Raw genomic sequence first — 23,483 nt, forward strand, 5'->3', positions numbered from 1 at the left:
ATGTCTATTCCGAGTATCAGTTTAAGTGAAATGAACAAGCCAAGCCACGCGAAGCATAACTTAAACAAATATATTACATTATAATGAAAACGATTGTGTAATAAACTAACTCCAGTTGTCCATAAACAAAAAAAAAATCCATTTATCCATAGAGAATGAGAGACCATGTGTTTCTGCAAAAGTATCGGCAATGGAAACTGTTTGTAAGATACATATAGACCATGATCAGATTATTCTAATTCTCTACTAAACTATAGTCACAATGTTACCAAGACAGAGTAAAAACAATGAATTTACAAACCGCGATAAAAATAATGAAATAGTACGTTTATTTTAATATGACATTTTATTTAACACTAATAATTAATTAGATAATTGAAATAAATCTGCTTGTTATTATAGCAAAATATAATTCAATGTTCATTTTTATGTATTCTGTTTTATCAAAGTTGGTGTTGCCAATTAAAAGTTTTGTTGATATTCCTGAAAAATATCTATATATGAAATACTGTCACTGCATAAATAAAAGTGAAAGTTTTAATCAAAATACAGAAACATAAAATGTCATATTAAAACAAACAGATGAAATTATAAAACATTGCGTCGGTAAATCTACTTATAATGCTCTGTTAAATGAATGCACACAATAATTATGTCTACATATCAAAATAATATTACATGTAAAAATATATAAACACATTACAATTATGATTAAATGATAATTTTCTTTCAAACATAGAAATTATAATACAAAAATAACATCTTTAAAGTTTGTTTTAACATCGAGTCTCTTTATGGGATTTTTACTCAAATTTGGAACGACGAAATTCAGCAAAGTAAATTCCGAGCATTTTTGTTAAAATCATTTTAAAACAGCTCGTTAAAATATATATGTATCATTTAAACAGTTATTTTTTTATTACCACGAAGAAGCCAATTTACAAAATAAAATATTTTTTAATGAAAATGTGGAGACCAAAGCCAATGTGTGATGAAGGGAATGTGCAGGGAGTCAATAAATGTCATTGAAACTGTAACAAGCAATATATTAATTGCAATCGACCAACAATTTTTTTTTTAGGATAATTTTTCCATAATTTGCATATATATAAAAATACTTTTTATTTCTTAAATATGATCATTATCAAAGGTGGAGGTTGACCAAAGAAAATATGGATGGATTGTTTGAAAGAGGACATGCTTAAGAAGGCAGTCGATTCAGATATGACTGCTGTTAGAGATGTATGGAAGAGCAGCACTTACCATATCTACCCTCCGTAGAAACATGACACTTTCTGGTAATTAAAAAACAACCGTGTGTAGAGAAAACAAATTAGGTAAGCTAGGCCATTCTCTGCCATCTCAAGTTATTTAATTAAATTTATTTATTGTATTTCGCAACGATTATGTTCTTTGCATTTCTCATGAGATCGCCATACACGGACTATTTCAAGTAACCGGCGTCAGCAGTTTACGTACGCAATATACGGACAATATACGCTGAAAAACCTAATCGCACAACCCCTTGAAGGAAGCCGTGTATGGCGGCTCTAAATGTCTGAGCGATGGATTTTAATCTAATACAATCAATTTTTAAATATTTTTGGTAGGTAATAACAGAATCAGTGCCGTATGAAAAATCACATTATGATTTTTTTTTATTTAATACGTAAACATATAATTATGTAAATAGTAAAAAAGAAATATAAATATTGAAAAAATATAGATGTTTCAGGTTTTAATCTTTTTATTTTATAATCTGCTAGTATAATAACGCCTTTACTTGCAGTAAGGTTTTATTTATAGACTTTGTATTAAAAAAATAATAATTTATCCGCAACCAAACGAAAATTTGCCTCAATCTTTCCCGGCATTACTCGCGCACAACATGGTACCTGATTACGATGACGTCATCGAAACTTGTAGAGTACAATAACATTTGATGTATACCGAATTAACCCAAAACCAACATCTAAAAATGGAAATGACAAGTTTTGATATATTCGTAATTTTTTAAATATTCGCATGACTATATAAGATTGAACGCAGTATATGCTAGATGCCATACACGTGTACACGTCCGAAGTCGACAATCATTGAAGCTGAAATAGATTTATGTAATGAACTAGTTTATAACTATTTATTTTACGTGACACTAATTTACGACTACTGATGTATAGAGAGTTTACTCTGTGTAGTCCCAGCAGTCCTTCTCGTAGCCTTCATACACGTGCTCCAGAAGAACCTTACGCCGACTGTCGCAATATCTGAAAATTCACACCATTTTGGACTAACTGTATTTTTTGATATCACAATATGACAAATAAGTGACCAAGCGAATTCGTTGAAATAGCATATATTGATAGCCTGGAAGAACACGTAGGATACTCTTTTTTTTAATTCCACAGACATAGTCGCGGTCAAAAACTAGTATATAGTAATATTTTAAAGAGGAAAACTTTATTTGATTGTAATGAATATACTCAAAAAGTACTGGGTCGATTTAAAAAAATCTTTTACCCTTAGAAAGATAATTTATCTGTGATCAACATAGGCTATATATTTTCATTTCTCTATTATTTTTAAATTGACGCGGAAGGAGTCGCGGGCAAAAGCTAGTCGGTAAAGTGGAACGAACCTGTATTTGTCCTGCACCTTCTGCTTGATGTAGGCGAGGTTCTCGCTGGTGATGTCGCGCTCGAGGTACTCGGAGAGCGTCTCGGTGGCGGACTCGAGGTCGCGCTGGTTGTCCTCGAAGATGACGGACTGGTTGTTCTTGCGCAGGTAGTACGCGAACACGTACGTGTACATTAGCGTCTGCCGGCACTGACACAGGATGTCCACCGCCTTCTTCAGGAACTGCACCTGAGGATGGTTTTATGCAATATGTTATCAACAAATAATTATTTTACGGCTATTACTCACGCCTACAGGAAAAAGTAGATGTGAGTAATAGCCGTAAAATAATTAATAATAAAATGTCTTATGAAAGTTTAAATAATTTAATGTTACCAACAGATTGTATTAACATACTCCACTTTAAAAAATCCATAATGATGTAGTAATCTGTACTAATATTAAAAGAGGAAAGATTTGTATTTTTGGGTTTTTTATTTTTGGATTTGGAGATTTGTATTTTTGGATTTTTATGTATTGAAATAACTCAAAAACCATTTGACTGAATTAAAAAATTATTTCACAATTAGAAAGGTAATTTAAATGTAAGTAACATAGGCTGATTTTTTTTTATTATTTTCTTAATTTCATGCAGGCGAAGTCGCGAGCAACAGCTAGTAAATAATAAACACATTTTCACTTATTACATCCATTGATGTGACATCACGAATGATTGATTTTAAAAACAAATTATGTAAGTGATATATCAAAAATCATACTTAATGTATACTTAATACTATAAAGAGGAAAGATTTTTGTTTTTGTATGTATTGAAATAACTCAAAAACTACTGGTCCGAATTCAAAAATTCTCTCACCATTAAAAAGTTATGTTATCATTGAGTAACATAGACTATATTTATTATTATTCTATAATTTCATTTTACATTATTCATTAAATAAATCAGTCGCATTCATACCGTCCTTTCATTTACACCCCTATCTAATAATAAGTACTATAGGTAAAGTAAGGTAGTGGTTACTTCTATCCAGCTCATGTTGTGTTGCTGCATCTCCTCCATCTTCTCCTTGACAGAGGCGTACAGCTTGGACTCGAAGCGCAGCGACTGCATGTGGTTCATATACCGGTTGCAGTAGAAGAGGTAGCGCTGCAGCGCGGCGCGGGACCGCTCCTGCGCGTCGCGCGCCGCCTTCGCCTCGTCCTCGTCGTATCTGACAAACATCAAACGTATATACCCTGCCCACCAATATAACACTCGCCGTATTATCCTAATATGTAATATAATGTGGCAAACGAATTCGCCGAAATAGCGAATCGACCGCTCATTGATATCCGCAATTGCATATATGTTGTCTACCTCTAATTGACGGAGTTGGGAATGCACAGAAAAAAGATATTAATCCTTCTTCTGCGTCCTCTCCTCTGACAAATCTACTTCCCCTTCCCATCTTTTCCTTATAAGAAAATGGAAAGGAAAGGGGACTCAAGTTAGGCCTCGAATATGTTGAGTTTTTAATTTTAACATTTGCAAATGAGTTTGATGGAATTGCAACAATAACAAAGTTTTTATTATATCAGGGACATGAACCCGCACGGTAACAGCTAGTTACTACTCTTACCTAAGAGTTAAGAATTAACACATTATACAACTGTTTTTTTTTATCTTTTCAAAGTACCTTTTGAAGATATATTAATGCTGTATAGTAGTGTTAAGAATAAGAAGAAAATTAGTAATGCACTGGAGGATTGGCGCAACACTAGATTATAGGCACAGACGTCCTGTCCCTATCTGACAGCTGTCAATGTCATTAGACATATTAGAGTAGCGCGCCATCCTGGCGGGAGCAGTAGCTATGTGTGTTTAAGTTACTGCTAGTAACAATTATAATAATTTTTATAAGTAGTGTGTAGCCGAGTATTACCTGTTACAGTTGTACCAACTGCTACCGTGCGGCTCCCAGGGCCCGAGGCAGACCCAGCAGAAGTCCGCCTTGCAGTTCTGGTTCTTGCAGACCATGTGGTTGCAGCCGCCGTCCTTCTCTATCGTCACGTTGCACTTCGGACACTCTTTGGTGTTCGCGGCTATCCAGTTTGACGTTTCTGAGTCATCATCACACTTCTGCAATTACATACTCACACATATACAAACATTACAAATAAATACATTTTCATATATCTTTTCAAAGACAAAAAATATACATTAACTAAAGCCTGACTTGAAAATATAGCTCTGTGAAGATCCCAATGTATTTTAAGAAATTATTTTTAGCAGAAATACTTGAATACAAACGAGATTCAATTAGAACAAAAACCATCGATACCCAACTATACCTATGACAGCATTAATATCAACTCACCTAACATACCAAAGAAAAAAACAATAAAGCAAGCAAATCCTACCTTAATCCACTTCTTAAGTAGACAGCAGCGCACCGGGTCGTGCCAGTTCTCTCCGCAGGCGAAGCAGAAGGTGTGTCCGCAGCGGCAGGTGACGGGCGCCGCCTCCACGTACGCCACCTTGATGGCGTTGCTGCAGTCCGGGGACGGGCACCAGCGCAGCAGCCGATTGCACTGATAAACATATCTTATCATGCCAACATTCACATACAAAAATTAAAATATAACAAACTAGCTTTTGCCCGCGACTTTTCGCGCGGTATTTAAAAAAAGTAAGTAGAATATGTGTTCTACATCTGTACAGAATTCATTAGGCCAATCCGGAGAGACCTTACAAACATCCATCCACCAATTTTGGCATTTATAATTTTAGCAAGTATCTTGTCTACTGACTCGTCTTGAAAAGTCACCAGCACTGTTTTGGTAATAAACTGTGTAGTTATCAATTTACTTATTGTACTAATAAAAACCTGTATTTGTCTATACTAATATTATAAAGAGGAAAGATTTGTATTTTTGCATTTTTGTATATATTTAAATAACTCAAAAACTGGTCCGATTCCGAAAATCCCTTTTCTAGATTATCACTGATTAACATAGGCAATATTTTTAATTTCACGTGGACGAAGTCGCGAGCAGCTAGTACATTGATAGGTAAATAGTATATGTGTGAATACCTCTACGAAACTATTAGTGATGATGTGTTGGTACTTGAGCTTGACGCGCGCGTCGCGGACCAGCCGCATCACAGTCGCGTCGTCGACCAATATGTCGCACGCGTGCGCCGCGCAAGCTATCGTTTGACCCTACAAAACACACATATTCATTAAACAACTCTATGGATTAGAAAATAGTATACAACAGGGGTGGCCAACTTGGTTACCTTCTACTGTTCACTGACTTAACATTGTTATCTACCAATTTAATACTTTTTAAATGTCAGCAGTGATCGACCAGTTGACCACCCCTGGTCAAGTGTTTATCCCTGAGTTATGAAAACACATTATGTTCTATTATCATTTAAGATAATTAATAAGCAAATACAATTTGTTATGAATGTTTAGGAAACAAAAAGTTGCAGTACAAACATAATTTTTAAATAAAAATTGATAAACTCACTAATCCTTCTTCCATAATTTTGGTTGTCAGATATTCACACCAGCACTGTGTACAAAACCTGTGACCACATTCCAATCCTGTCATCATCTAAAACATAAATACTTAATAAATATTTTACAAAACATTTTGTACACATTGGTTAAGGTATAAGTCTTTTTTAAGAACACAGACTCGGGGTAGTCTAAATAAAAAATGAATAAGCATACCTGACCTCTGTACTATTTGTGTTTATGTTTTTATTGATTTTATATACACATATGTACCGTGAAAAATATAGTTTAACAATTACTTTTTTTGTAGATAAAATAAATATAACAATACATACTGATGTTGGTAGAATCGAAAAACATATTTCACATTCTTCTGCGCCTGATGATGATATCCGTCTGGGTAGCTGTAAATAAAAAAAAAATCTAACTTTTAGGTGCCCTTGGCTTAATAACTGGCATACTCAGAGACATTAAGTAATCATTGAAAGAGTGGCAAAGTCTAAAGTATGTATTATGCAAATGTTTGTACATATTTCTCCAGTATCATGGCAGAATACTGAAATGAAATTTAAATATTTAACATGAACATGTCTAATAATATAAGCCGAAATCTACACTTCAAATTTCATTTAAACTTTGTAAAACTGTAAGTTATAACCAACATGACCTGTTAAGTTAAATTAATCTATTAATCTATTTCACTGATTTCTCTATTACTCTCTACTATCCATACTGCTTTTGTTACACTTACCTTGGGCCTCTGTATAACCGGTTTTCTAAATGGATTAATAACTCTAGCTTCAGAGAACAACTGATCCTGGTCGCCATCATAGAAACGCTCCATCAACTTCTCTTTGTCCCATTTGAAATGATTTAGTAGTATCCTGGTTGTTGTGGCTGGTATCTATGTAAAAAAATATTCTTATTTTTTATGTTATAAGGTGGTACACAAGCAAGCAGCCACTTAAATTTGCAGAAATCGGGAAGCAACCACTGCCCACAGACAAGTGCAATAGCAGTTGCAATGGCCTATTCTTAATCAAAGAAAGACGGGACAGAATAAGCTTCTCCTTTTTTATGCATTCCTTCCCCTACCATCTCCATTTCTTCCACATCAATTCCTTATAAGAATAGGGTGGTATATGAAAGTGGACTTAATTACAGGCCTCCTACATATGCAGTGTATACTCAACAGAGACCTGGAATTGCTTCCATTTCACTCCTTTGTGGTCATAATATTGCAACAGGGAGCCAACCTATTCAGAGGTGACCTATTAAGGAGGTATGCAAAAGAGGTTATTGTGAGCTATACCACTTTTACAGTGAATTGGTCATTAAACACAATTATGATATATATATTAAGTTTCCCTAATTTGTAGTTGGCTTGAGCCTCTCAGTAGAGATTTAAATTAACTGCCAATAAATGAACAAATCCAGGTCTGAGTAGCTTTGTGTTTTGGGGCAAATCAACCAAATTGTATTTATATCTAGTTGGACACATCACAAATTTTTTATGTAAACTTGTTAATTTCAACATTTTTCTTTTAATAGCTAAATATTGTTATATTTGCATATTTTAAAAGTTTCATGTCACTCTTACAACTCCAACAGAATTAATGACTTAATTTTAGTTTTTCAAGCAAATTAGACAGCAACTTATGTATCTATGACTCCATCATCTAAGCAATAAGCTATATAACAACTTAGTCTAATATGTAAACATTGTACAATAAAAGTTTTAAATCTGTTAATTTGGTAAGATGCAAAAGTATAAAAACACTAATTTCAAAGAAATAATTATAATAAAATGTAACAAAAGAAAAAAAAATAGCTATATTTGTAATAATTCCATTGTTACAAATACACCTCAGCCTTTGTTGTATTTTTGTATGTTTTACTTATATAAACATTTTGCATTAGATTTCGTATTTATTATTTACTTTATACATTTGCCTCTTTAAGAGCTTGTTTCTAATATTAATTCTAATTGTCCCAAAGCAAAGCCCTGTCCTACAGTGAACGAGTAACCTCATTCGATTAATCCATTGTTTACCACTAACATACTGACCTCAACTACAGTATTCACTTCTTTAATACAATCCACCATATGCTGAACAATTTCCTCCGTAGATAACACCTCATAAGGATACTCTTCTAACTCTGTTTGTCTTTCTCTTGTACTATGTGTCTCGTCCATGACAAAGTCGACATCGTCTCCGCTAGACTCGTTACCAGAATCCACATCATCCTTTGTATCGTCTTCGGAGTCCATCGTCGAAAGCACACAATTTTTAGGTACCAGATAAAAAAAGAATACAGCCAAACACTGCTAATGATGAAATAATTACACCTAAGATTTAGGAAAGGTCAACAATGAAGAAAATAGTTCACCCACGGGCTGCCAAAACCTCTGACGTATTTGTAGGCAGCAAAAAGGTAGGCAATGTCTATGACGTCACTCTTTACTCCTAACATTGTTTATGGTCCGAGAACCAATAAATTGCGTTTAAAAATTATAAATAACAGTCCAATACTATGTTTTAGTTATTTGGAAAACTATAAGTAACAGTTCTTAGTTTCCTTATTGAGTTAAGGAATACCAATATGAACATGGGCCGTCACACGAAAGAACGTCCATACCGTTCAAGTTGCCGAAATGGAGATGCTGAGATGGATATGCGGCGTAACCAGGCCCCACAACATGTAGGAGATTACGCTGAGATGGTATGGGCATGTAAGAAGAAGTCAGCTGGACTACGTTGGTTATTTGGCACTGCAGCTTTCCCTTCCAGGTTGAAGAGTTAGAGGGCAGACGCAAAACAAGGTGGAAAGATGTGGTGCTATAAGAAACGTACGAGTGCCAAGTTTCGAATCAAGATTTCGTAATTATAGTGAAGTGGAGGATATTGACAAGGAAAGCTGAACCCACTACCATATGAGATGTAGGCTAATAAGAGAGAGAGAGAGAGGGAAAGACAGAGAGATAGTTAAGGAATACTAAACATCGAAAATAAATAGGTTTTATGGAAAATTTAAATGATCAGAACACTAATTATCTGAGATTTAACTGAAACAAACTATTATTAAACGTTGAATTGATGAATTATTATCAATTTGCCCTTGTCTCTATGGACAAATGGCACAGTCTGCTGCTTAACTGCCATAACAGAATTCTCTCCCTTCTTAAGCACCAAGACCATCAGAGAAAAAATGGTAAAAATCAAATAGACACAAAATATCACAGCCTGTCCACTGTCCAGCAACTGTCCAGTGGAGTGGTCAGTCAAGCACAATATTGATTTTTCTTGTCTTTATTATGGTAACATTGGGCGATGCGTCATCCTTTGTACTGCAATTTTTTTTCTTTCTAATTTCTCGATCTAGTTGTCAATATCGTTCCGGCAATCGTCTGAAATATATTTCGTGTATTTAGAATTTAAGTTAATTTATTAGATTTAGAAACAATAAAATTATCATGGGGGACTCCCTAGACGGGAGTGAAAGCGCCTCGGAAGCGCAAAACGTTGTTGCAGTAGAGTTTCAAGATTTTGCCAATTACCTGCGTAGAGCTGCAACGGTACTTTTACCTGAAGATGACATCGTACCACCAGCACTAAACGCTGCACTAGATGACAAAGTCAACCAAGATTGCATTAGAAAGTTTATTTCTGATCCGCAAGTGTCGTCATTGTATGTTCAGCGTTTTTCGCTAAAAGGTTGGTGACGAAAAATGCATGTGCAATGGGTGTGTACCCACTGCAATTACACTTCTATTTTAAAATACTAGATGTTACTTCTTTGAATGTACACAAAACGTGCCGGTGTTAACTAATTATACAAATTTTCAACAGAAGATGATAGTGAGCAGCCCACAGAAGGCGAAGAAGAGAAAGAGGCTGTTAATTATCACATCAGCAATGAGGTAATATTCTCATTGTAGATATTTTTTGTATATGATTGTTCTTATTCAAGCCAGAGGATAAGCAGTATTATAAAAAAATTGTTATTAGAAAATGTAAAATAAACCAGTTAAAATCTTATAAGACTCTTCAAAAATGTAATGAACAAGTTAATTTTAGTCATAAGCTTAATCTTAAGTTAAGTTATTTTTGTAAAATATACAAAAACCATACTAAATAATATCTTATAAGATTTGTATGTTTACAACAAATTAATGAACTTTTTTTTAGGTCCACTTCACATCACCACGAGTTGCGGCATTTGTGTGCATCAAGCGTGGTGCAGTGATTGAAGCTGATAAATCTATACATAGCCAGTTGCGTCTCATTAATCTCTCTGATGGCTCACCATATGAGACTTTGCATGCTTTCATCAGCAAAACTATGGCACCATTCTTTAAGAGTTATGTCAAAGAAAGTGGTAGAGCTGACAGGTAAAGAAATGTTATCATCCTTGTTATTTAAAAATAACTAAAATGCTACGAGAGTTTACTTTGTGTAGATGCATCAATTGTACCAACAAAAATATTTACATCTTATATTAAGTTTTTTATTGTACCTCTTTTTATTGGATGGTTTGTATATGATTTATTTTGTGAATTATGTAATGACTTATAGGGTTATGCAACATAAAATATATTTTGTTTTAGGGATGGAGATAAAATGGCACCATCAGTGGAGAAAAAGATAGCAGAGCTGGAGATGGGGTTGCTGCATTTGCAACAGAATATTGATATTCCAGAAATCACTCTACCTGTTCATCCTCTAGTTGCTACTGTTATTAAAAGGTATCTGAAATAAAGTAATTCCCCAATTCTTAAATAAAAGCAAATTGCATAGAATATTAATTATAAAAAAATATAGTTTGTTCTAATATTGCATATAGATATTTAAATTTTGTTTGTATAGATAAATGGTAGTAATATAAAACTGTAATAGTATATATGACTAATTTACAGACACCAGAATGTTACCATAATTATCTTATAATAAGACATGCAAATGATGTGGCAGCAAACAATACAGTAAGGAGCATAAATAAATTTTTGATGTCCTCCTTATGGGTTGCAATCCATAAAACATTCAACATGACATTTAAGTCTGGTTTTATTAATTAGGATTTTTATTGATGTTGTAAGAAGTAATAATATCTAAACTATATTTTTTTATATAATGCTAGGTTACCACTGTTGTAACACTTTGATGACAACAATATTATCACTGTCATCATCTTTAAAATACACATAAATAAATTGAACATACTTGAAAGCAATACATTTTTAATACACCAAATTATAAAACCAAATTCAATGTTGTTAGTCTAGTCAAAAAGTTATAGCTGTTTAACCTTTACCTAAAATATTTTTTTCAATTTGCTACTTCAAAGTATATTTTTATTATTCTTTATAAATTTTGCTGTAATACATAATAAGTATTTTTAATTATACAGAGCTGCTGACGAAGGTCGTAAGCCGCGGGTCGCCGATTTCGGTGACAAAGTGGAGGACTCAACATTCCTAAACCAGCTGCAGAATGGAGTCAACCGTTGGATTAAAGAGATACAGAAAGTAAAGACTTTTTAAACTTATAAACAAGAAAAACATGTTCGTCGAAGTTAGTTATTATTTGTGTATATTTTATTTTAGGTAACAAAACTTGACCGTGACCCATCAAATGGAACAGCTTTACAAGAAATATCGTTTTGGCTCAATCTTGAACGCGCGTTACATCGCATTCAAGAAAAACGTGAGAGTATTGAGGTTAGTTGGAATGTAATGTTGCGTTTTAATAGACACTGTAATGTTTATGCAAAACACATTTTATTATCTTCTCTATCACATCCATACATTTTCTATTGATGTAAATTTATCTAATTTTTCCTCAATATGTTAGTAACGACTAGCAACAATACTACTAATGTGTATCAATAACGAATAGATATTACATAAAAATGCAGCATTTTTATGTCGCAAAATCCAGTAGTCATAGTAACAAACTAGAATTATTTCCACTACATAATTAAAACTTTTATAAGTTTTGCATTATTTTATTGATTTTAGGTTGCCTTAACTCTGGATATACTGAAGTATGGAAAGCGTTTCCATGCGACCGTGTCTTTTGATACAGATACTGGATTAAAGCAGGCGCTGGCCACAGTCTCTGACTACAATCCACTTATGAAAGACTTTCCCATCAATGATCTACTAAGTGCTACAGAACTTGAGAGGATCAGGTAAACAAAATTGTTGTTATAAAATGTTAATCATCTGAATCCTGTTATTTTTGTCATTATAATCAAGGGTTTTCATTGCAAAAACATGTACAAAAACATAGTCATATCTAGAAACACAGATAAGTACTTTACATTTTATTTTTTTAAAGGTTGGCGGTGCAACAAATATTCTCTCATCTCCGTAAGATCCGATCTACGAAATATCCCATCCAGCGAGGTTTGAGACTAGTTGAAGCTATCTCACGAGACCTGGGGCAGCAGCTCTTAAAGGTAAGGAATTGTTTGCCATATTTTGCTATTAGAAGTGCCAACAGCCTAATTGATAATGTTATAGATATATAATTATATGGTAGTAGCTTGAATCTGCCATTGGTCTATTGGCTGTAACAATTTGTATAAGCTTCCTAATAGTAGTTTTAAGTTTAAAAAATTATGTGTATTTAATAGATGTGTTAAGATTTAAAATAAAAATAAATTTAGTGTAACATTTCTATATGAATACAATATTTCCAGGTTCTGGGTACAAGACGCCTGATGCATATTCCATTTGAAGACTTTGAGAGGGTAATGACTCAGTGCTTTGAAGTGTTTTCCTGTTGGGATGATGAATTCGAAAAACTTCAAGGTCTCCTGAGGTAAGATTCTCCTAAACGCCTTTTCAACATTACAAAAGAAAAGAATTTAAAATAATGATAGTGAAATGAAATCACGCAAAAACAATAAAAAAAAAATTGCATCAATATATTCTATGTAGTTCTAATCTCAATAACATTCATATTAAAGTTCAAAGTATTGGATTATTGTTTTATACCTATTGTTATCTATACTGTCATATTATAAAGAGGAAAGATTAGTATTTTTGTTTGTATGAAAAACTCAAAAACTACTGGGTAGATTTTAGAAATTCTTTCACCTATTATTTTTTTAATATCATGTGGACGAAATCGCAAGAAACAGCTAGTTCGTAATAAATCAATCAATTTTAATTTAGGTACACTAACGATACTATGTTTTAGAAGTCACCCTCAACTAATTGTAGAATCGGGCACTCTCAGTGGAGACGCATATGCATATATTTTAGAGATGTTTGTAAATATGTTTTGTACATAATGAGGTATGTTTTTGTACACAGAGATATAGTGAAGAAGAAGCGCGACGAGCACATAAAGATGGTGTGGCGCGTGTCGCCGTCGCACAAGCGGCTGCAGGCGCGCATGGAGCATATGCGACGCTTCCGCCGGCACCACGAGCAGCTGCGCACCGTCATGCTGCGCGTTAGTATACTGCTGCACGTAGTGCTGTACACACTGCTACATATACTGCTGCACACTAGTATACTGCTCCATGGTCGACATTTTGTTCGACTCGAAACATAGTGTACTAATAAGTTGCCGTCTGATTTTCAAAATTAATTAAATGATTATTTTCCTCTCTTAATCCTATTGTAGTCTTTTTGAGTGTAGATTCAATGTGATAACCCTATACCAAGGAAGTCCCATGTTACACAGTAAGGGTAAATTGACTTTCGAATGACGAAACGAATTTTAAACACGTCGCTTCGTAAGCGCCGTCTACAAACTAATTAATTTTAAAATTGGAATGGAATCATTTAAATCGTTACATATTTAAATGTCTTTTCACTATTCGGCCTATTTTTCGTACCTTTCTAAGTTCAATTACAATTAGGTTTAATGTCAGTAGTACAGGTAATATTTATGTGCAGGTGTTACGTCCCCGTGTGACGGTAAACGCGGAGCAGGCCGGCGGGGAGGTGACGCAGCCGCTCTCGCTGCCCATGGACGCCGCTGATGCTAATGCCATCGCCGAGGTGGAATATTTACGTCAAATTACATTTAAACAATACTATTGGCTAAAGTCTACTTTGGATAAATCATATCTTTTTAATTACATTTGAGTATTATTGGATTTATTAGCTTTCGCCCGCGACTCCATCCGCGTGGACATAAATAAACAAGACTCCTCTATATCTAAGTATACCAAATTTCATCGAAATCCGTTCAGTCGTTTAGGCTACAAACTCTAACAAACATCCAACCATCTAAACTTTCGCATTTACAATATTAGTATGGTTACAGGTTAATTTGGCGTACGAAAACGTGAAAGAAGTGGATTGTTTGGATATATCGAGAGAGGGATGCGACGCGTGGGAAGCGGCTGTACGTCGTTATGAAGATAGAATTGGTGAGGAAACGTCTGACTGCAGTTTTCTTACTGCGTAACTAAGGGAGTTCTTAGTCTCAGAAGTACACTCAAGTTTTTTTTCACTTTAGAAAATATACATTCATGAGAGCCTTGGCACTAGGTTCCCCTCTGCTACTTATTTATTATTATTTATTACTAGCTGTTTCAGTGTGGTTTCAACCGCATAAAATTATGAAGAAAAAAAATTATTGTTTACATTTATCAAATTATCAATAGCAAATGTCAAAATTACATGACATGACAAACCTTGGCAATCTTCCTTCCTTGATGTTGGCAGCAACTTATGGTCCCTTTCCCACATTAGGATTTTTATCCAAAATATTTACCCTCTAAGTTCAATTGCGTGAAAATATATAGCCGAAAGCGTGACGTAAGTGTAGGGCTTTTTATTAAAAAATGTGTTGTAATTGCTGACAAGTGTGTATTTACGCTTTATTATAATAGTATAGATTTTTATTTATTATTTACTGTATATCAGACCGCGTGGAGACCCGCATCACGGCGCACTTGCGCGACCAGCTGGGCACGGCGAAGAACGCCAATGAGATGTTCCGCATCTTCTCGCGGTTCAACGCGCTGTTCGTGCGGCCGCACATCCGCGGCGCCATCCGCGAGTACCAGACGCAGCTCATACAGCGCGTCAAAGACGACATCGAGACTCTACATGAGAAGTTCAAGGTATTATACTATTCAAACTTTATTGTACTACTGTAAGATGCAAAATTATGTATACACATTTATGCTTAATTTTTTTTTATTAATGACGATATAGCATCTTTACAGATTGGATTTAATGTGATAATATATAAAAATATACATAATACAAAAATAGTTTCCAATATATTATATGATATTAATAAAATAAATACTGACAATGAAATAGTACATAAATACACACATCAAATACCATAAAATTTTTGAGCAATGCGCTTCGTACAAAATTGCGAGCTTGTATACAAGTTGGGATGATATTGTAATATTACCACTAGAAGAAAAGGAAGGCAGAGGAAGTTTTTGAGAGTAATTGTTATTTTTAAACCTGGCAATTGTAGTTATAGATATTTCAGGGTTTGGATGTATGGCAACAACTATTTAGTTAATAATAACTTGATTTATTTTTGTTAGGTGCAATACCCTCAATCGAAATGCAGTCGTCTCTCCCTGGTGCGCGACCTGCCGCCCGTAGCCGGCTCCATCATCTGGGCCAAGCAGATAGACCACCAGCTCACTGCATATCTCAAGAGAGTCGAAGATGTTCTTGGTACATTTTAAATTATTTAATCTATACTAATATTATAAAAAAGAAAGTTTTGTATTTATTGAAATAACTCAAAAACTGCTTGATCAGTTTCAAAAATTCTTTCACAATAGTGATTTTTTTAATTTTTAATAAAAAAGCTACTATCCTCGAGTAACATATGATATATTTTTTAATTACACGTGGACGAAGTCCCGAGCAACAGCTAGTACATTATAAAATTTTTTGCAGCTATTCTTAGTTTTTTTTTTTATTAAAACGTAATTTTCTTTATATTAGTAGTATTTCCTAGTGTTATTTATTTATTTATTTTTTTCTTATAGGCAAGGGCTGGGAAAATCACATTGAGGGACAAAAATTGAAAGCAGATGGTGACAGTTTTCGTTTGAAATTAGACACCCAAGAAGTTTTTGATGATTGGGCACGAAAGGTATATTACGAAGTTTTTTTCAATCTCTGACATTTTGTACTCTTCATAGGGTTGATGATATTATAATGTTTTTCGTATATAGGTGCAGCAACGAAATCTCGGAGTGTCTGGGAGAATTTTCGCCATAGAATCAGTGCGCGCTCGGTCCAGCAAAACAGGGACGATCTTGAAGCTTAAAGTTAACTTTTTACCTGAAATTATTACTTTATACAAAGAAGTACGGAATTTGAAGAATCTTGGATTCAGGTATATCCCTTTAAATATATATTTTTTAATAAACAACGAATACATATTTTCTATATAAGACCTTTTAACTTACTTATAATTACTTTTTGTCAGAGTTCCATTGGCGATAGTGAACAAGGCGCATCAAGCGAATCAACTTTATCCATACGCGATATCTCTCATAGAAAGTGTGCGTACTTACGAGCGCACTCTAGAAAAGGTACGTATATAAAATCTATTACGCAATATTTAAGCATAGATAAGTATTGGCACAATTTGCGCCTAAATACTACCATTTCACTGTTGTATATTGAATACAGGACAAAGGTTTTACTAACACTTGCATTTGTATTCACGCAGCTGAATAATAGGACTTATACAAAGGTAGTGATTTTACACTGCATGCTTCTAACGATATTTTATTTTATGGCTTATTAATATATGTAAAAAAATGTTTTTCACCCCTTTATTCTTCTATAACACAAGATAACTAATCAAATTAAATTGCAATGATGATATGGTATTTTATATTGTGTTATTGGGGGATAAAATTTATGTTTTGTATGTTTTGTAGCTTTTTATTTATGTACTACACACGTAGATAAAATTATTTAAAATACTATAGCAGTTTTTTTATTACTTTAATATGTCAATAGATAGTAGATGGTTTCATGTTTTTGTATGAATTTCTTTTTTAATATTTTATCGTTTTCTTATGTCTTTGTGTTTGCAGATACGAGATAAGGCGTCAATAATACCTCTAGTGGCGGGTCTGCGGCGCGACGTACTGAACCAAGTGTCGGAGGGCATGGCGCTGGTGTGGGAGTCCTTCAAACTTGACCCCTACGTTCAGAAGCTGAGCGAAGTCGTTCTCTTGTTCCAAGAGAAGGTAATTTAAAAAATTCCTTTCATCTCTCTAAAAAAGATGGATATCTACACTTACATAATCAAGTGAAAACAAACACTACCTAGTTATGTAGGATACCAGCAATCACAGTATATATTTTTTTAATAAAATGCCCTATATTTACGAAGTGCCTTATTTTCACGACATTAAACTTAGGGGTACATGAAGTAGAAAAATTTCTATGCGGGAAGGGACATAAACTACAATCCAATAGAATCAAAGAAGCAAGATTGCTTTGATAACTGGTATAGTTAGTCAGTGTCAACAACCTCCGTTGTCATTTGTGTATTTAAATTTTGGCATTTGCACTTGAAATTTATAAAACAAAGTTTTTTGAATTTCTTGCGAATGAAGCCGCAAGGGGGCAGCTAGTGTTGGATAAAAAGATTGAGGTTCTCTATTAATTTCTGTTTTTTTTTTAATGTGACCAGGTGGAAGATCTGCTGGCGGTGGAGGAGCAGATATCAGTGGACACGCGGTCGCTGGAGACGTGCCCGTACTCCGCGCAGAGCCTCGCCGACATCCTCAGCCGGCTGCAGCGGGCCATCGACGACCTCTCGCTGCGCCAGTACAGCAACCTGCATCTCTGGGTGCAGCGCCTCGATGAAGAGGTATGTATTGTTACGAATAGGACAACACTAGACCATCGGCATAGACGTCCCGTCCTTATCTGACAGCTGTCATTGTCATTTAGAGTACTGAAATAGCGCGCCATTCCAGCGAGAGGCAGAGGCCTTGGGGTTTAATTTAATTACGTTGCTACAGTTCTATTACTGTCCTTTTGAGTATGAGCAAAACTTTATTATACTGGAAATATTATATTTTCATATGTATTTTTTTAAAGCAATACTCTTTATGCTATCAGTGTTTAAAGCAACTCATAATCATCTTTCGACCCTTTTTACAAAAAAAATTTAAACAATCATGTTGTTTAAACATAGCTTGAACGAATATTAATGACGATTTTTTATTTAGGTTGAGAAGAAATTGGCGGCTCGTCTTCAAGCAGGAATCGATGCGTGGACTGCGGCTTTGTTAGGCAAGGCTAATGAACTGGATTTGTCTATGGATACTTACTCGCCCGCGGAGCCGACACACAAGCCTGGTGGAGAACCACAGGTAATTGTATAGATTATAATGTATGGATAGATTGTTATATTTTTTAAATAAATTTATTTTTCTATTTCTCTTATAGAAATATTTTGTATTAATAGTACATTATCTTACTTTTAATTATAAATTGTTAGACACTAGTGTATTCTTATTAAATAGTTCATTAGGGGTTACTTATAATGACAAATGTTTTGTGTAGATTGCTCGCGTGGTGCACGAGGTGCGTATCACCAACCAGCAGATGTACTTATTCCCGTCGCTGGAGGAGGCGCGCTTCCAGCTGATGCGGCAGATGTTCGCCTGGCAGGCCATCGTTACCAGCCTACACCGGCTGCAGAGCACCAGGTATGGTCAACATATAGAAATGACAGCTTACAGTAACTATGTATGAAAAATTGAATAACATACTAATTAAATTAAAATTATTAATTTATAAAGTTATGCTATAATTTGTATATTTCCTTACCTAAGACTATAGGTTTTCCCACTGCTTTTATACTAACGTATTGTATTTCTTTACTATGTTTTTTTTAATACTTTCCGTAATATTACAGATATCAGGTGGGCGTGGCGCGCACGCAGACAGTGACGTACAGAAACTTGCTGACAAAGTTGCCGGGCGGCTCCTCGCCATTGGAGAACGCGTACGACGCTATCGAGCAAAAGATATCGCAAGTTAGAGAATACGTCGATGAATGGCTACGGTACGATTTAATATTTTTTTAATGAATATATTCTGTGTTATTGATTTGTCTTGCATGTTATATGTAATAGTAGTGGCAAGCAAAGTATAAACTATTAATTACTTTATTAATTACAGTTATCAAGCACTATGGGATTTGCAGCCGGAAACTTTGTATGGTCGCCTCGGAGAAGATATCACTCTTTGGATCAAGTGCCTCAATGATATTAAGTTAGTAAAATAATTAATTTTGAAATATTTCTTTTGTAAGTAATGTTTACTATTGTATTTTTATCTTTGAAAATATTTCTATGGAAATAAAAAAAAATTATAAAAATACGTAACTAAACAAAAATGAAAGTGACCTTTGTCCCCTACTAGGAAGTCTCGCACGACGTTCGACACGTCGGACACGCGGCGCGAGTACGGGCCGGTGGTTATCGACTTCGCGCGCGTGCAGAGCAAGGTGGCGCTGAAGTACGACGCCTGGCACAAGGAGGTGCTCGGCAAGTTCGGCGCGCTGCTCGGCGGGGAGATGGTGCAGTTCCACGCGCGTCTCGCTAAGTCGCGCGGACAGCTCGAACAGCAGACCATTGGTAGGGGACATATTGGGAATTTGGTGTTTAATCTAACAAAACTATTATAATTAGCGAGTTTAAAATTCAAATGCACTAATATGTATTTTGTACAGCATTAGTCAGAGTTTCCACTGAAACACTTATATTAGAACATTTCGTTCTCCTCCTCGTTCTCTTTAAAAACCCAAGTAGAGGATGTAACCTATGGTTATTTATAGATTTATGTGAGAACTGGTTAATGATCTTTACAATAATTGTTTTACTGAAAATAAGCATTATTTACAACAGAGGCGGCTTCTACAAGCGATGCGGTCTCTCTCATCACTTATGTGCAACAGCTGAAGAGAGAAGTGTTAGCTTGGGAGAAACAAGTCGACACCTACAAGGAGGCACAGCGTATCTTAGAAAGACAGAGGTTGAGACAATATAGTTAGACATTTTATTATTTAAATAAAATAAAAATTATACTATGTATTTTTGTTATAGATTCCAGTTCCCAACTCAATGGCTACATGTTGATAACATCGAAGGTGAATGGAGCGCGTTTAACGAGATTATGCGTAGGAAGGATTCTTCTATACAAACACAGGTATGTTCTTATTTATTCTTTATCAAAAGTCACCGAATTTTATCAAAGAAAAAAACTAAAGCATGATTTTGTTTGCAGGTGGCATCACTCCAACAAAAGATCGTAGCGGAGGACAAGGCGGTGGAAAGTCGCACGATGGAGTTTCTTGGCGAATGGGAACGCAATAAGCCGACTGACGGCTCCACGCGGCCCGAGGACGCGCTCGCTCGTCTGCAGCTCATGGAGACTCGCTACACCAAGCTCAAGGATGAACGGGATAATGTCGCTAAAGCCAAGGAGGCTCTCGAGCTACATGATACGGGTAATTTAAATATTTTTAAAACTTTTCTCATAACATTTTCTAAATAGTTATTAAGTAGTCAGTAAGTATGGATTTTACGAACTCTACGTTGAGGGCAGGGAGATCTCTTAGCGAGCATAGAATAGCTATTAAGTTCGCTTATCTTCGTTTTATGCATATTTATGTTTTAAAAGCGTTAACTTAATTATTTTGACTGTATATAAAACAGGCAGTTCAGTGAACAACGAACGCATGACTGTGGTGATGGAGGAGCTGCAGGACCTGCGCGGCGTGTGGTCCTCGCTCAGTAAGATCTGGACGCAGATTGACGACATCAGGGAGAAACCCTGGCTCTCCATACAACCAAGGAAGCTAAGGTAAAGAATGTCAATCTTTTGATGGCTTCAAAATCATCTCCGAGCCAACAAAGTATTTGATAGCCCTTATTATGTTGTATTAAAAGTCTTTATTTGATTTACAAAATTATTTTATTAAAGACCTTTTTTTCCGTGGGATTTCAGTATTATAATAATTTAAATTATTTATTTCAGGCAACAACTGGAAGCCATGTTGAACGAGCTCAAAGAGCTGCCGGCGCGACTCCGCATGTATGACAGCTATGAATATGTCCGCAAACTGCTGCAATCGTACACCAAGGTTTGTTTTATTTCGTAACATGTAAAAAGATCTCCCGACGCACTATTTTATTAAGATTGTAAATGCCACACTTAAGAGTATGTTGGTGTATATTTAGTATGAGACATCAGTAGGATGGAGTCAATGTAACATAGATGTTAGATGCGAACTTAACCTATTAACTATCAACACCGTCACCATACCATCACTATACAACAGTATCTACACTAAGCAAGAGATTAATTCGCACTAGGCTAGTGTGGTAGAAGGTCGTCACCTAGGAGTTATGTTATGACTTGGTAGACTCCAAGCCACTCAGCATATTGAACTGATAAAAGGATAAATGTGTGCGATAGTTATTTTTCTTAATTTTATTGAAAGAGATGTTTTAATGGATTTACTCCCGTCAGAATGACTCGCCATATGATAAGTCGCAATGACATTGACAGATGTCATAGGGATGTGACGTGTATACCAATGATCTAGTGTTGCGCTAATCCAGCGCAGTTCCGATTTTCTTAACACTATTAATTGTATTGTTGCAGGTGAACATGTTGATAGTGGAGCTGAAGTCTGACGCGCTGAAGGAGCGCCACTGGCGGCAGCTGTGCCGAGCGCTGCGCGTGGAGTGGGCGCTGTCGGAGCTGACGCTGGGCCAGGTGTGGGACGCGGACTTGCTGCACAACGAGCACACAGTCAAAGATGTCGTCTCCGTCGCTCAGGGAGAGATGGCGCTGGAGGAGTTCTTGAAACAGGTACGTAAAGTGCTAACGTTAAATGATGTTACTGAGCGATTTGATTTTTAAATTTCGTAAAATTTCTCTATACTAATTTACTATCATTTTATGATCCAACGACATGTCTGAATGAAAATCTTTAACAAAAACTTACTTCAAGACAAAGTTTTCCGACTTTGGGTATATTTTTTTTAAGGGAAACTCAGTAATTAAGACTGGATAGTTTCCATTTTTAAAAAGTGTGATCAAATGGCCGCTATTCCGCATCAAACAAGATAAGAATCATGTAAATCGGACCATATATCGCAGCATAATAGATGTACATACATAAAAATACTCCTTTTTTGAAGTCGATTAAAAATTACTAATAATGTAGCTTACAGTTTAAAGTATAAAGGGAATATTTAATTGTCATATCTTTGTATGATTTAGGTGCGCGAGTCGTGGCAGAGCTACGAGCTGGACTTGATCAACTATCAGAATAAATGCAAGATCATCCGCGGCTGGGACGACCTCTTCAACAAGGTGAAGGAGCATATCAACAGCGTTGCTGCCATGAAGCTATCGCCCTACTATAAGGTAAAAATCATAATTTACTGAATCTCATAAACTGTTTTATGAACTAGATTGATTCAATTTATAGTTCAGTCTTAAATTTTGTAGGTATCACAATAAACTTTTCACGGGGTCTTGCTGCTGAATCATTAGTAGGAAGTTGTCAATCTCTTGTTATATTCAATTTTTATGTTTATGTGTTTGTACTCAGGTGTTTGAAGAGGAGGCTCTGACGTGGGAAGAGAAACTGAATCGCATAAATGCGTTATTCGACGTATGGATAGACGTGCAGCGCCGCTGGGTCTACCTCGAGGGCATCTTCAGCGGCTCTGCTGATATCAAGACTTTGCTGCCTGTCGAGACCAGCCGCTTCCAGAGTATCAGGTCATTACGTGCAAAAGACGATATAATTAAGTTGAACTTTTATTTTCGCACTGCTATTTCCGCTTTTTAAGAATTTATATTCCATCTATTTTAATTTCCTGGCCTTATAAGCTATTGAGGGCAAGAAACGGGGGTTTCTGTTTTTTTCTGATCTTTCGTTTTCAAAAAATGAACATAATGGTATTTGCTCGAAGTTGTAGAAAATCGTTATTCATGAATGACAATCGATGTATTCCAGTTCCGAGTTCCTGGGGCTGATGAAGAAGGTGAGCAAGTCCCCGATGGTGATGGACGTGCTGAACATCCCCGGCGTGCAGCGGTCGCTGGAGCGGCTGGCGGACCTGCTCGGCAAGATACAGAAGGCGCTCGGAGAGTACCTCGAGCGCGAGAGGAGCAGCTTCCCGCGGTAACACCATATACTAGGCTAGAACTTACCCGCGACATCGCACGGAGTTGATATTTTGTTAAAATTTTAAACTTTGGCGTTGTTCCGAAATTGAACTATATGTTGACTGTACAACTGTCCGTATTTACTTAAACTTTCACTTTAT

General features: G+C 35.5%; 2 protein-coding genes across 2 annotated transcripts in view; one reads left to right on the top strand and one right to left on the bottom strand.

Moving 5' to 3' along the window:
• Positions 1 to 8,590, bottom strand: part of LOC106104823 (protein ariadne-1) — an 11,020-nt gene extending 2,430 nt beyond the window's left edge. Inside the window, exons 1-10 of the mRNA XM_013284996.1 lie at positions 8,212 to 8,590; positions 6,895 to 7,047; positions 6,479 to 6,547; positions 6,154 to 6,240; positions 5,712 to 5,840; positions 5,038 to 5,208; positions 4,560 to 4,756; positions 3,659 to 3,848; positions 2,639 to 2,865; positions 2,190 to 2,267 (exon numbers count right to left, since the gene is read on the bottom strand). Coding sequence (XP_013140450.1) covers positions 2,190 to 2,267; positions 2,639 to 2,865; positions 3,659 to 3,848; positions 4,560 to 4,756; positions 5,038 to 5,208; positions 5,712 to 5,840; positions 6,154 to 6,240; positions 6,479 to 6,547; positions 6,895 to 7,047; positions 8,212 to 8,415 — 1,505 coding nt within the window. The 5' untranslated portion in view covers positions 8,416 to 8,590. The remainder of the gene's footprint in view (positions 1 to 2,189; positions 2,268 to 2,638; positions 2,866 to 3,658; positions 3,849 to 4,559; positions 4,757 to 5,037; positions 5,209 to 5,711; positions 5,841 to 6,153; positions 6,241 to 6,478; positions 6,548 to 6,894; positions 7,048 to 8,211) is intronic.
• A 913-nt stretch (positions 8,591 to 9,503) lies between these two features.
• The window catches only part of LOC106104707 (dynein heavy chain, cytoplasmic), a 47,599-nt gene continuing 33,619 nt past the window's right edge, over positions 9,504 to 23,483 (top strand). The window contains exons 1-33 of the mRNA XM_013284834.1: positions 9,504 to 9,859; positions 9,995 to 10,065; positions 10,334 to 10,536; positions 10,753 to 10,890; positions 11,553 to 11,670; positions 11,749 to 11,862; positions 12,163 to 12,335; positions 12,485 to 12,605; positions 12,849 to 12,970; positions 13,468 to 13,609; positions 14,059 to 14,163; positions 14,432 to 14,537; positions 15,037 to 15,236; positions 15,684 to 15,819; positions 16,140 to 16,246; positions 16,329 to 16,492; positions 16,586 to 16,691; positions 17,205 to 17,360; positions 17,810 to 17,989; positions 18,354 to 18,497; positions 18,691 to 18,836; positions 19,046 to 19,195; positions 19,312 to 19,404; positions 19,555 to 19,769; positions 20,040 to 20,166; positions 20,238 to 20,340; positions 20,419 to 20,641; positions 20,850 to 20,997; positions 21,172 to 21,277; positions 21,802 to 22,011; positions 22,426 to 22,572; positions 22,760 to 22,932; positions 23,171 to 23,338. Coding sequence (XP_013140288.1) covers positions 9,619 to 9,859; positions 9,995 to 10,065; positions 10,334 to 10,536; positions 10,753 to 10,890; positions 11,553 to 11,670; positions 11,749 to 11,862; positions 12,163 to 12,335; positions 12,485 to 12,605; positions 12,849 to 12,970; positions 13,468 to 13,609; positions 14,059 to 14,163; positions 14,432 to 14,537; positions 15,037 to 15,236; positions 15,684 to 15,819; positions 16,140 to 16,246; positions 16,329 to 16,492; positions 16,586 to 16,691; positions 17,205 to 17,360; positions 17,810 to 17,989; positions 18,354 to 18,497; positions 18,691 to 18,836; positions 19,046 to 19,195; positions 19,312 to 19,404; positions 19,555 to 19,769; positions 20,040 to 20,166; positions 20,238 to 20,340; positions 20,419 to 20,641; positions 20,850 to 20,997; positions 21,172 to 21,277; positions 21,802 to 22,011; positions 22,426 to 22,572; positions 22,760 to 22,932; positions 23,171 to 23,338 — 4,856 coding nt within the window. The 5' untranslated portion in view covers positions 9,504 to 9,618. The remainder of the gene's footprint in view (positions 9,860 to 9,994; positions 10,066 to 10,333; positions 10,537 to 10,752; positions 10,891 to 11,552; positions 11,671 to 11,748; positions 11,863 to 12,162; positions 12,336 to 12,484; positions 12,606 to 12,848; positions 12,971 to 13,467; positions 13,610 to 14,058; positions 14,164 to 14,431; positions 14,538 to 15,036; positions 15,237 to 15,683; positions 15,820 to 16,139; positions 16,247 to 16,328; positions 16,493 to 16,585; positions 16,692 to 17,204; positions 17,361 to 17,809; positions 17,990 to 18,353; positions 18,498 to 18,690; positions 18,837 to 19,045; positions 19,196 to 19,311; positions 19,405 to 19,554; positions 19,770 to 20,039; positions 20,167 to 20,237; positions 20,341 to 20,418; positions 20,642 to 20,849; positions 20,998 to 21,171; positions 21,278 to 21,801; positions 22,012 to 22,425; positions 22,573 to 22,759; positions 22,933 to 23,170; positions 23,339 to 23,483) is intronic.

This window comes from Papilio polytes, unplaced genomic scaffold, assembly GCF_000836215.1.
Source record: "Papilio polytes unplaced genomic scaffold, Ppol_1.0 DF823399.1, whole genome shotgun sequence".
Taxonomy (NCBI): Eukaryota; Metazoa; Arthropoda; class Insecta; order Lepidoptera; family Papilionidae; genus Papilio; species Papilio polytes.